The 12,913-nt window shown below is 51.4% G+C and overlaps 1 protein-coding gene across 3 annotated transcripts in view; it reads left to right on the plus strand.

Moving 5' to 3' along the window:
* KDM4B (lysine demethylase 4B) overlaps positions 1 to 12,913 on the plus strand; it is a gene marked incomplete at both ends in the record, with an annotated part of 94,402 nt that overhangs the window by 41,102 nt on the left and 40,387 nt on the right. For all 3 annotated transcript variants that reach the window (XM_084251364.1, XM_084251365.1, XM_084251366.1), the window contains one exon: positions 1,273 to 1,410. In XM_084251364.1, coding sequence (XP_084107490.1) covers positions 1,273 to 1,410 — 138 coding nt within the window. The remainder of the gene's footprint in view (positions 1 to 1,272; positions 1,411 to 12,913) is intronic.

Genomic DNA, 12,913 nt, shown 5'->3' on the forward strand with positions numbered 1-12,913 from the left:
CTCCATGGAGGGTATGGGTGCCCAAGTGATGAGACTGCAGCCCCTTTTTCATATAGGCCTCTGGGTGGCCATTCTAGAAGCCTCAGTTCTGGGGTCATTGTGAACCCCCACCCTGCCCACTCTGGTTACTCATGTTTTGGGGGTCTATTTATTTATTTATTTTTAAAAGATTTATTTATTTATGCATACAAGAGCTGGGGCACAGGCCAGAGATGCGGGGGTGAGAGGATTCACCAGAGACAGAGTGGGGAACAGAACAGGCAGACTGACCGAAGCACACTGCGGAGGGGAGCAGCGGGCAAGACAGGAGAGGTCTGCCTCGCCATGTGGGTTTCTCCCGGGCGGGTTGGGGACCGAACCCGCACTGCAGAGGCTGCGGATTGCCCCATAGTGTGGTGCCCAACCTCCTGCGCCACCACGGAGGCCCAGGGTCTCTTATTTTAAAGGCTGAATCAGAGTCTGGTTCTCCAGATCATTCTGGGTCTAGAATCATCAGATCATTCCAGAGTTCTGATCTTGACACTGCCCTTCTGGCATGCTGAGGTACTTCTTTAGTCTCTGATTTCATTTAGAAGGACCTACCTTGGGATACAGTGGGCAGATTCTGTGCTTATGATGGTGAGTGACTCAGGTCGTCTTCTGGGGACCTGGTCATGCAACTGGTCCTTCTTTTTTAGGCAAGGGCAAGGTTCTGACGGCATGCATTCTCCCATCCTGTTCTTGGAGGCCCTCTCAGCCACTAGTAGCACCAGCCCACCATGTCATACTTCTCACAGTGGACAGGAAGTGCTGCCCAGCCACCTGTCTCCAAAGCAGGAGACCCTTCCCCCCACTCCCCCACCACAAATGAGAAGTGCCTAGAATCATGGCATTCAGATAAATTGCCTCTGTGTCTGCAACTCACTTGCCTGGAGAGTGCTAATGGTGTCTGTCACCTTGGGGGCCCAGCAAGGCTGTGTGAGTGGCAGGCCTGGTAGCAGAGGCTTAGGCTGCTTTACACACCGCAGTTACAAGGACTGGAAGTTAACTGGAGCCTAAGAAGTTAGGCAGAACTACCTCTCACTTAGTGGGACTCTGATGACTCCTATAGTGGGGCTTCTTGCCATTTGGGGGAAAGTCATGGAGCCCACATCCTCTTGCCATGCTGGCTAGTGGCTCCTGGTCACCTTCAGTACCTGCCTATCCCTATCCGGCTCAGGTGTTACTTCTTGCAGGCGAGCTGTGTGCTGACTCTGGGCCTCATTCCTCACCTGTTGTCCCTTCCCTCCTCAGATCACGCAGGAAGCCGGGGAGTTCATGATCACATTTCCCTATGGCTACCACGCAGGATTTAATCACGGATTCAATTGTGCCGAGTCTACCAACTTTGCCACCCTGCGGTGGATTGATTATGGCAAGGTGGCGACTCAGGTAAGTGCCCACAGACTCTGTGAAAAGGTGTATAAAGGGGCTGACTCCCCCAGCTGCTCCCTGGGTCTGGGACCTGTGTGGTGAGCCTTCGTACTCAGTCAGGGACACAAACGAGGGTTTATTTCTCCTCTCGGTCTCTCAAGTTGGAGCTGTCGGTTTCTTCTGAGGAATTGCTTGGCCTGGTCTGTTAGGGCCCAGGATTGGGGCATATGTGGGTCTCTCACTAGTATAGAAATGAGGAGCAGTGTGAGAGGAAAGCACCTAGAATCCAGACTTTGACTCACTCAGCATTGTGTGGACTCCAGGCCTATGCAAAAAAGAATCCAGAGTCAAGAAGCTCAGTAGGTGTCACTGGCTGCATGCAGGTGTCACGGCCTTGACATGTGGCCTAGTTGTCTGGAGATGTGCTGTGGCTATGAACCACATCCAGATCCGAGGTTTAGGATATAACACAAGAACATGAAATACCTCTCAAAAAATGTGTGTATGTTGATGACATAGACTGGTGTTTTTTAGCTAAATGTGGTAATCAAGTGAATGTCACTTTTTTTTTAATAATAAAGCCTACGTTTTATTTATTTATTTTAAGGATTTATTTTATTTATGTAAGAGCTGGGGTACAGGCCAGAGGCTCAGGAGGGTTCACCAGAGACAGAGGATTCACCAGAGACAGAGCGGGGAGCAGAACAGGCAGACAACCAAAAACACTGCTGAGGGGGAGCAGCAGGTGAGACAGGAGAGGTCTGCTGCGCCATGTGGGTATCTCCCTGGAAGGCCGGGAATCAAACCTGTGCTGTAGAGGCTGCAGACAGCTTCACATCGCTGTGCTCAACCCACTGTGCCACCGGGGAGGCCCAAATGTCACCTTTTTATATATTTTTTTCTTTTTTGAATGTGGCAACTAGAAAAATTATTTACACATAATAATAACTATTAAAAATTATTTAATAATTTGTGTTATTGTTTATTGGGCAGTGCCAGTCTAGACAAATTGGCTGATGTTCATTTTTCTCATTATCTGTTTCTCCAGCTTCACTATTCCAGCATAGTTTAGAAAAGGAAATGGGCTCTTTGTTGCTGGAGAGATTGGAGAGGTGCTCCCAGAATTTTAAAGCATTGGGCTTTTTAGACCCAATTCAGAAAATCATGGGATTGTATTTGGCAAAGAAGCTGAGCCTTGCTGCAAAAAGAGATGGAAATATCAGAGCTTTTCCTATTGATCCCAAAGAGTAATTAACTATCCTGGAACTTGTGGTTTTCTTTGGCTGTGTTACTTGCAGGGAGATCTGTGGCAGGTTTGACTCAAGCAGAGAGCGTTCTGGGGCCTGAGCGCCCCACTGCATCCTCGCCGCAATTGAGTTGTAAACCCCTGGCTGCAGGCACATTCTGGAGGTGCTGTCAGAGCCGAGGCCGGCAGGGACTGCCCAGATATTAAAGGCAATTTTGGGTTCAGCCATGTGTTCACAAACAAGTGACATTTGGGAAGTGCAGTCTTAGATTGGGCCTCCACGCTGACATTGCCGGGCGGCGTAGCGTGAAATTACTGAACAAGTGGTGCACAGCGCTCTGAGCCAGCCGGGGTTCAAGGCATGTGTCCAGGCTCTATGAGGGGCTCCCTTGAAGAGTTGCCTAGGTCTCTGTGGTCCAGCCAGGGCGTGGACCTTGACCATGGGGCATCCGTCCGTGGAGGTCCTAGTGCATTGGCTCTGAGGATTTTTGGTGGTGCCACGGGACAGCAGTTCCTGACTGCTGTAAACGCTACTGTCCCGATACGTAGTCCAGGCTGGCGAGGCCATTCAGGCTTCTAGGCCTCTATGTGACAGAGACTGGATCCTAGAGTGGCAGAGAGCTTGTTCTGGCCAGAGGGTTCTCAGGGACCATCCAGGCCTTCAGCTTTATGTTAGGGTGGGGAGTCGCCCAGGACTGCTTTTTCTGCTAAGCAAGGACTTCTCCTTGCCAACCTGAGCTGCCCACTCCCTCTGTGCTAGGGACCGGTTCCTTCCAGTACATTCATCAGAAGATAACCCAGGGGAAGAGTTTCCACTTCCTGGATTTTAGAGATTTTTTTTACTTGATGGCTCATTACCTTCTTCAGGCTCCCAGGAAGTCCTGCCATCATCCCTTTTCTGTCATTCCACCTCTGTGCTAACATGTTAAAAGCCAAACTCTCACACTTGACTGGCCTCTGTGAATTTCAAGTATTCATGTTCTTTCTCCTTGTAAAACAGGGGTTGGCAAACTAGGGCCTGAGGGCCAAACCCAGCAGCTATTTTTGTACAGTCTGCAAACTGAGAATGAGTTTTACATTTCTAAAGAGTTGGGGGGAGAGTTAAGAAAATGTATATGGAGAATGTATGTGGCATTTAGGCGACTCTAATTTTACATCGATAAGGCCTCATTGCCACGCAGCCTTGACCCTTCATTGGTGCACCCTGCCGCTGCTTCACCTTCAACAGCAGAATTAAGTAGTGACATCAGGCAGTCTGACCTGGGCACTGTGGGGTGTCGAGCCTCATCTCTAGCCCCACCTTCTTGATGCCCCTCAGTCATGACAACCAGAATCTGATGTACCCAGAAATTGCCTGGTGTCCCCAGGGATGGTGTCAGCCCATTTGAGAACCCTCGATGTAGCCAGATTTTCACATTGAACCTTTCTCCTTCGGGGGCAGAGGGTGGCTAGTGCAGCTCTAATTTTTGGATTCTCTGTTAAGCTCAGTTCACTCTCTTTTCAGTTTTCCATGCTGGGCCCATCCCTAGGACACTGAGCTGGGACTGCTGACCGGGGAGCTCGCAGTCGTGTGTCCTTTAATGACGTTTGAGTCAGGAATGGACCACAAAGGGATGCTGGTCCCTCAGCGCTCCCCTGTAGCTATGCTAAGTTTGTGTGATGGCACTTTGTGACCTTCTCCGAACATTTCCCCATTGTTCATCGACACAAGACTGTATTTCTCACCCAGATTAGTTCTCATTGGTTGAGAAAGATAATCCAGTATAAAAAATGGTCCAAAGTCATGCTCAGGTAGTTCACGGCAGGTCAGTGCACAGGGCTGTGTGGACTTCTACAGGACACCGGGCTTGCCAAGCTACCTCGCTTCCACAGGGTGCTTGGCACAAACTCCATAGGAGGAAACGGTAACATGTCTTTTCCCAGTGATTGGGAAGGGTGTCTTGGTACTAGTTTGCCTTGGGGGCTAAGGGCTGGGCCCAGACCCTTTGGTGGGTGGGTACGACCTCAGGGCTGCCTTTCTGATGCAACTCTTCTCTCTCTCAATGTGGGGTTCATCTCCCAGGATTGTCAGTGTGTGAATTCCAATAATAACACATGTGTATCTGTGACCAGGACACTGGTCTAAGGAATATTATTCAACAAGAAAATGGATTTGCTGTATTTATTGCGTGGAAAAGTGGACCCTGTACTTTGAATAATTAGGCTCTGGGCTGTGAGCTTGCAATCCCATTGAGAGGTTAGGAAGGAAGATGTGCCCACTGTTAGTTTCATGTGGTGGAATTTGTGTTGCCTTAAAAACAAACGTTAACTTCTTGAACCATTCTGTCTTTTTTGTACAACTTTTTTTCTTAAAACCAAGGTAGACTTTGGGAGTAGGGAGGAGTGATATTGGCCCTTCCTGGGCCAAGATAGCCTCTGTAGCCACTGCAGCCTGTCCAGGGGAAAGGTTTTTGTTGTCATTGTCCTTAGTGGTGGTTTGTTGGGTTGTTTTCACAAATGAGAATTGAGTGGCAAACGAGCCAATGGCATGAGCACCCCTGGCCAGGCCCACGTTGCTCTTCCAGCCCAGTCTTTTTTTCCCCTGTGGAGAAAGGCAGGGCTGGGTCTGGAGAGGGAGAGTATGGAACGTCCCAGGCCAAGCCAGCCCACTGAGCATCTTCTGTGTTCCTAGGAGGGGGCCCCAGAATGGGTTCATCTGGTAGGGGAGAGGGTGGAATTGAGGGACCACTAGCCACACTCATGGCCACATGCACCCAAGTTCAGTAGTAGCTCGTTCTCCCTCTCTCCCTCTCCTCATCACCCTGCTCTCCCCCCTCCCCGACTTTACAGACTACACTGCCCTCCATCACACTCTGACTCTAGCCTCGTGACCTTGCGAGGACCAGAGGGAGGTAAAGTGATTTATTTTGCCAAGGTCATAGGAACGGGAAATGCCTTGACCATCCTCTGTCTCCCTCACCCTACTTGGAGATGTGTGCTGTTGGGGGTTCCAGGAGACACCCTTCCTGCCTGTGAGAGTATCCTTAAACCAGAAGCCTCATCCAAGGGTATCCAGTGCTGGGCTTCTCCGGAGGCTGCTGCTCAATTTTGGAGAAGAGAATTCCCTGGGGTACATGCCCAGATGGGCAGACTTTGCAGTGGGATTATCAACGGGGGAGATCAAAGGAATGCTTCAGTGTCACTAGGGGAAAATAAAATGTGCATGCACCAGCCTTTTTAGGTCTGAACTCGAATTAGTCCTACAAGGCTGCACGCCACGTTGGATTAGCTGAGCATAGCCCTGGTTGTTCTCTCAGTGGGTGGTTCTGGGTGAAGCCTGACAAGGGCCTCTTCCCTCCCTTGAGGGTGTCCTGGCATCCTGGCTGCCCCATTAGGCAAAGGAGGTGACTGTGTAGGAAGCAGAGCAAGAGAGATTTAAGGCAAGGTTGGCATGGCCAGGAGCCGGGTGTGCTGTCGGTTTTCTGCCAGCTGTCTGGTGCTGCCTGCTGAGCACGCAGTCTCCCCAGGGAAGTATCAGCTCCCTGGAGAGGCATTGGAGTGGGGAGGCTTCTGCTGAGTATGGCAGCCACGAAAAGGACCCCCAGATGCATCACTTCTCAGGGTAGCACCCCGTGGTCCATCACGCCCACATCCAGGGTTGGGGGACTTTTTTTTAAAAGAAGCATGCTCTTTTTTTTTTTTTTTAAAGATTTATTTTTATTTATATAAGAACTGGGGTACAGGCCACAGGTGTGGGAGGGTGAGAGGATTCACTAGAGACAGAGTGGGGAGCAGAAGAGGCAGATGGACTGAAGACACCGCTGAGGGGAGCAGCGGGAGAGACGGGAGAGGTCTGCCGTGCCATGTGGGTCTCGCCCTGGCTGGCCGGGAATTGAACCCATGCTGCAGAGACTGCAGACAGCTTCACAGCACTGGGCTTAACCTGCCGTGCCACCGGGGAGGCCCGGGGGTTAGAGGACTTATCCTGAAACCCCAACCTGGGGTACATTGAACTTTAATTACTATAAATGGGAACTAAATTGTTTCCACTGCCTCAGAGAACATGGATGCCTTTCGTTCTATAAAGACAATTAAACCAGACCCGCAGGGGAAGTGGCGGAAGGTGGGTGGGTGAGGATGGAAGTGGCCACAGGGCCCCAATCCTGCAGCTCTCTGAACCCACCCTGACCAGCTGGGATCTGAGGTGCTGGGCCCACCTGCCTACACTCCCATGCCTTACTAACCCTCTGACTTACTGGGCTGGACAGCCAGGTTTGCAGTGTCGCGGCAGATCACCATGTGAAAGAGCGCCTTCTCCTGGAGCTTTCTCTCCCTAGGGGTGACTTGAAGCCGGTTCCTAGGTGAAAGTTCAGGATGTTGAAGCTGACATAATGCCTTGCTAGGCCAGGGCTGAAACTGTTGGGTGGACTCCAGAGCTGGCCTCCAAGGGCCAGGTGGTACTTTCATCACCACTCTGCTTCCCTGATCAGTTTTGTTTTGGATCAAATTCTGCTTCCAGAGCAGTGAGCTAGCACAGGCATATCTGATCTAAAATATGCAGGATCCTTTCTAGAAGACCCAATCTCAGGCAGTATCTTCCCCTTGGTACTGCTGACATTGGGGTTGGGTCATCACTCTGGGATCGGGGAGCTGTCTTGTGTGCTATGGGGGACTGGGCGGCATCTATGGCCCCACCCAATCAATGCCAGATCACTCCAGTTGTGACAATCACAATGTCCCCAGATCTCACCGCATCCCCAAGGATAGATCTGCCTGGGAGGGGATCCCTGACCTAGATCTAGGGGCTGTTTTTTAGTCTTTTTTCCCGTTATTGGACTCCCACCCCAGAATTCTTTGGACCTTTGTTTTCCTAATTACCTCCTTATGAAATGTGAGTACAGTTGACTCTTAAACAACATGGGTTTGAATTGCGTGGGTCCACCTGGATACAGATATTTTTCTGTTGGTGGGCTCCACGTTCAGGGATTCAGGCAACCCAGGACGTGGAACTCGCTGATACCAAAGTACAAGTGTAATTAAGCTTTTGGGAATCCAAAAGTTAAGCACAGATTTTTGACGGTTCAGAGGATCAGTGCCTCCAATCCCTGCATTGTTAGACAGTCAGCTGTACCTAGATGCCCATGCATCTGTCTGCGTGCCCTTTCTGTCTGTATGTCTATGTTTTACATATAGAAAGTTAGGCTTTTTCTCCTCCTAAGAGTGAGTTTTCACCTCTCTTGGGGACAGTGTCATCTCCACAGCGAACGCTGGGGGATGGGTCTAGAGGCGCTGCCTCGTAGGCGAGAGGGAGACAGTTCCTTCATGTCAGACCAGATGTTTGTGTTCCAGGCTCCCCACGGGAGCCTTGAAGGATTCGAGCACTCAGTGGGCTCCCTGAGAAGCGACTTCCTGCCAGTCCTGGGGTTCAGAGGTCACAGAGGCCTGCTGTCCTGACCCGGCCCTTGGGACTTGAGATGGGGGCCAGTGGGGCCCACACTTCACTTTTTACCCTTCCCGTTCCACTGTTGTGGCTGGGGAGAAGCAGAGGAGCCACCCAGGCCCAAGCGCCCTGATCTGAAGGCGATCCCTTCTCCACCACATGCTGGCTCCTCCAGCACAGCTCAGCTGGTGACAGCTTCGATTTCGTCTTGGCAGGAAACCTTCGCAAAGAATCCAAGTGTAATTGTGGCCCCCCTCCCCTCAGTGAACATAGCAGTCTCCCTCTTGCTTCCTTGCTAGCTCTCCTAGCTCTCCTAGCTCCTGGTAATTCTAGTGCGGAGGCTCTGAGCACATCCTGAGGAGGTCTGCACCCATGTGTGGTTCCCTGAGACTGCTTCCTGACCTCCTGAGGGCTTTTCAGCTCACTGCCCCAACCTCCTGTCTGCCAAATACCTTCTGTCCTCTGCCTGCAGCTCCTGTCCCTTGCCTGGTGTTACCTTGTGGGTGACAGGAAGGGATGTCCAGGCTTCCCACTTAGAGGGAGGGTTTAGAAAAGCTCAGGCACTGCAGTCTCTGGGGCAGGAGCTTCTAGACCTTGCATGCTGTGCAGACTGCTCCTTGTCTCCACCTGCCTGTCCCAGTGGGGTCCCAGCACCAGCACTTGGCAGGTATATGGCCACGTGGTGCTGGAGGATGCTGGTCAGTCACACACAGATAAGGTTTTCTTTATAAAGAACTGTGGGAGGTTGGCATTGGAGTCTGACCTCCTGGAAGGCCTGGCCAAGTACAGGAACCGCATTATGTGGGGTCAAGGGCCCATGACCTTGCCCTTGCCTGCCTGGCTGTAGGGATCAGTGGGGAACAGGCCCCGGGGTCCAGGACCAAGGGCAGCTCCTGAAACCCCATGCCTAATTGTTTTGTTTGTGAAGTGCTTCTGAGAGCTTCCAGTGGATTTCCTAATGAACTGGTTTGTCATCATCTCTCACTGCAGCGCTGGTAATTACATCAGAAACAGGGGGCCCAGGCATCCTGAGCAGATGCAGGCTTTTAGCTGGGTTTCTACCCTGGTCTTTGGGTGTTTAACACTTTGTGGGATATGCCTGGTACATGCGCACTGCCCCCAGATTGTTCTGTAAGCGTGTTTGTCATTCACCCTATCCAGCATCTGCTCGGCTGCTGGGAGACAGAATGTGCTCCTCTGGGTGCAGAGGAAACTATAATAGAGACAAGGACACTGGAAAGACTTCCGACCCCAGGGAAAACACAACAGAGCAAGGTGGGCGGGCTGGGCATGTCAGCCTGGTACCAGGCGTCCTTCTTGGAGGAGGAGTTGCAAAAAGGCCGTGGTGTATGACCCTGGGGCCGCCATGACAAAATACCATAAACTGGAGCCCTCCCTGGTCTGGAGGCCAGGAGTTTGAGATCAGGGTATTACAGCCAACCTTCCAAAGGGTCTGGGAAGAACCTTGCTGCCTCTTCCAGCAATCCTTAGCGTCCCCTGGCTGTAGATGCATGAGTCCAGTCTCTGCCTCTGTTAACTTACGGCATCGCCCTGTGGCCCAAATTTCCCACTTCTTGTAAGGACACCATATCATTTGATTTAGGGTCACCTTGCTCCACAAAGACTGTATTTCCTAATCAGGTTCCATTCTGAGGTTCCTGGTGCATGTGCATTTGGGGGCTACTGTTCAGCCCCACACTCTTGGAAAGCAGTGGGGGATAAGCATTCAGTGTGAGGGGACAGAAAGTGCAGAGTTCCCGAGGGTCAGGAGAGAAAGGAGTTGGGGCTGCTCTGAGCTCAGGCATGGGATGGAGAGGAGGGACAGTCTAGGGTGGTGCCCGTGTGGGGGTGGGAGGGTCTGAGCAGGGTGGGATCAAAGAGTGGGGCCATGTAGGAATCAGAGAGGCAGAAGGACCAGTGCTAGGGCTGTGCTCTCCAGCACTAAGCCGCCGACCACACATGGCCATTTAACTGTAGGTTTAATGAAGTGAGATGAAACATTCGGCGCCTGGTCACAGCAGTAAGTGCTCTGTAATAACCGCGTGGACTGGTGGTGATCTTGGGGATGGCACAGATCACAGGCCAGTGCATCATCTTGGGAGGTCCTCTTGGAGTCGTCTAGGACGATAGAGGTGTTGCCAGCAGCCTGGTCACGGGTGTGTTCATAGAGTCTCGGGGTCCATGGATCAAGGTCAGGGCCACACGGTTCTCAGAGGGGAGTGAGTGGATTCCTTGCCTGTGGGCAGCAGTAAGTGGAAGGCGGGTCCACCCGGGGCTGGCCCTCACCGCCTGGGGTTTGCTACTCCTGAAGGACCCTGTCCCTGTCCCCATGCATAGCAGGGCAGGCACGACCCACACATTTGTCCTTGCTGCTGGCCTTCTGCCTGCCTGCTGGGCCTGGTGCAGCCCTGCATGTTCTACCTGTTTCCTGAGCAGACGGCCAGGAGTGGGCGCTGCTGCTCCTCCCACAAGAGAGGGAGAGTCCCCTGGTAGATGCTATTTGGGTTGATGATTTTATTGAACCACATTTAATAATTTTCTCTTTAGGCTGTTGCTGCGTCTTCTTTCTCCCGCTTAGCTGTTTCACAGGAGCAAGCGCTATTAACGTCTGTCCAATCTTTTAAAAAGAGATGGCCTCTTATTAAAGCTCTGTGATAGTTAAACCAGGGGGAAATTGGCAAATAAGACCCTGAGGGCTCTGAGGCAGCCAGCCTCATCTTTATATCTCTTTGTATCAAGTTTATCAGTCATCCTCAGGGCTGTCTGGTGACCTGAGGTACCTGGAGAAGGTGGCTGCATGTGCGCAGGAGCTGGGCTCCCTGTAATGGCGTGTGGCAGTCTTGGAGTTGTCATGTGGCCTGCTCTGATGCCTTTACTGGGTGACCATCCATCAGGCCCTGTGCACCTCAGTGTGTGTGCTCACAGCCTAGGTTGGAGTGAAGGCTGGTTAGGGTTGGCTGAGCCCCACTGGGAGGAAAGGGTTTCTGGGGCAGCAGCTGGGGCTAGAGGACCCCAGCTGTGCCATGGATGTGCCAAGGATGCTACTGGCCCACCTCAGCCCAGAGCAGGACTTCTCTTTTGGCTGGGTGGCCCTCAGGAGTCTGAGGGCCCCTGACTGATGCAAAATTGAGTATGTATATTCCCCTAGGCCCCCAGACCCTTACCCAGTGCTCCAGGGCAGAAAGGGGAGAGCTTGTGCCCCGAAGACAGGATGCCTTTCCAGACTGCCTGGGCCCTGAGGAGTGCAGGGAGTTTTTTTCAGGGGAGGTAAACACCTTATTGATGCACAGGACACATCATCAAAGGTCCCGATGGTTAAGTGTACAGCACAGGGACCCCATGAAGTGGTCCTAGAGACCTCCCTCCCTCCCCTGTCTTACTTCTGGTGGTCTAGCGTGGTCTTCCTTTAAGCCAGGATCTCTAGAGACCCTCAGACCCTGCTGGCTTTGGGCCCCCACTGGGGCACCCCAGACTCTAGTTTCCTGCTTCCTTGAAATGAGATTCTTCAGAATACGTGTTACAGCGAATGTGGACTAGTAATACGTGCACTATGAAAAAGTGGAATGGAAAGAAAAGCCCTTTGCCTGCATCTGGAAACAAGTAGTGTAGTTAATTGTGAGTAAAGCCAGAATTACTGCAATTTTAATACATAAGGAGTTCTCAAATATGTCAGAGATTGGAAGCAATGGTGCTCCCAGCTCCAGGGCACCAGAGAAGCAGGAAAGCAGAGGAGGCAGTTCCCTAAGTGCCCCTGTAGAGTGCTCCCTGAAATATGTCCTGGGCAAAAGGCAAAGTGTAAACAGTGACTCTAGAGCCATTGCTTTAAAACAAAAGGACACCTGTATTGTATGCTGTGGCGATGGGCCCTGGAGGAGACATGAGGAAGTGGGAATGGCGGGTTGTGTGTGTTTTCAATTCTAAGGAAGACTTGGAGGTTTACTCCTTGAGGAGCACCCCCAGCCCTAGCCTGAGATGAGTGCACAGTCCCTGAAAGTGGCGTGGGGCCTTCTTGTCTGAAAGCCAGGCCCCAGAGTCCTGCAGAACAACACTCAGGCCCAGGCTTGGGGCTGAAGAGCGAACAGGGCTTCGGTGGCCGAGGAGCCCCACTATGAGCTGTGGTGACCCCGAGGTCACTGAAAACGGGCTGTTAGAGTACTAGGCAGGGTCAATGAAACCTCCTTCTGTGGCTGGGTGCCTGGGGTTTTCCTTTTTGCAGTAATGTTAAAAGAAGGTGTGATTTTAATTTTTTCTATTACACTTTACTGAACACACCATTTGCTAAGATTTGAGTCATTTTGCAGGGAATTATTATGGCTTTTAAAGGGTGATTTCTCAGATATTGAGAACAGAGTAGCAGACATAGAGACTCAGAATTAGAGAAATAGTTCCATGGCCTCTTGCCTCTCAGGTGAGTGTCCAGGGGAGGGGGCTGGAGAGATGGGATGGTGCTGCTTTCTGTATATTTAGCAGAAATACTTGCAGAGGGATCCCAGATGCATGGGACAAACTCCAGCATCCTTGGTGGCTGGGAACATTCTAGGAAGTGATGGGATATGAGGGGAGGGTGACCTCATGTTGGAGAGACATCTCCCATGGGCTTCTTGAGAAAGGATCATAGCAGTAAAATTTTGAGAACAAAACAAAGGCAGAACTCCACCCTCCTTCCTCCACCCCCAGTACAAAGGTTGAACATAGAAGTTGAGGAGCCCTCCCAGAAAACGTTGCCGCTGACAGCTTGTCAACAGTGCAATAGCTATAGAAATAAATATATGTAGGAAATCCTTTTCTGTCAGAACTTTGATGTCTTACGCATCTCTGGTCTTCATTCTGTGTTTTGGCAAGAAGTCAGATGCTCT

Source organism: Talpa europaea (assembly GCF_964194135.1).
Source record: "Talpa europaea genome assembly, chromosome: 12".
Classification (NCBI taxonomy): domain Eukaryota; kingdom Metazoa; phylum Chordata; class Mammalia; order Eulipotyphla; family Talpidae; genus Talpa; species Talpa europaea.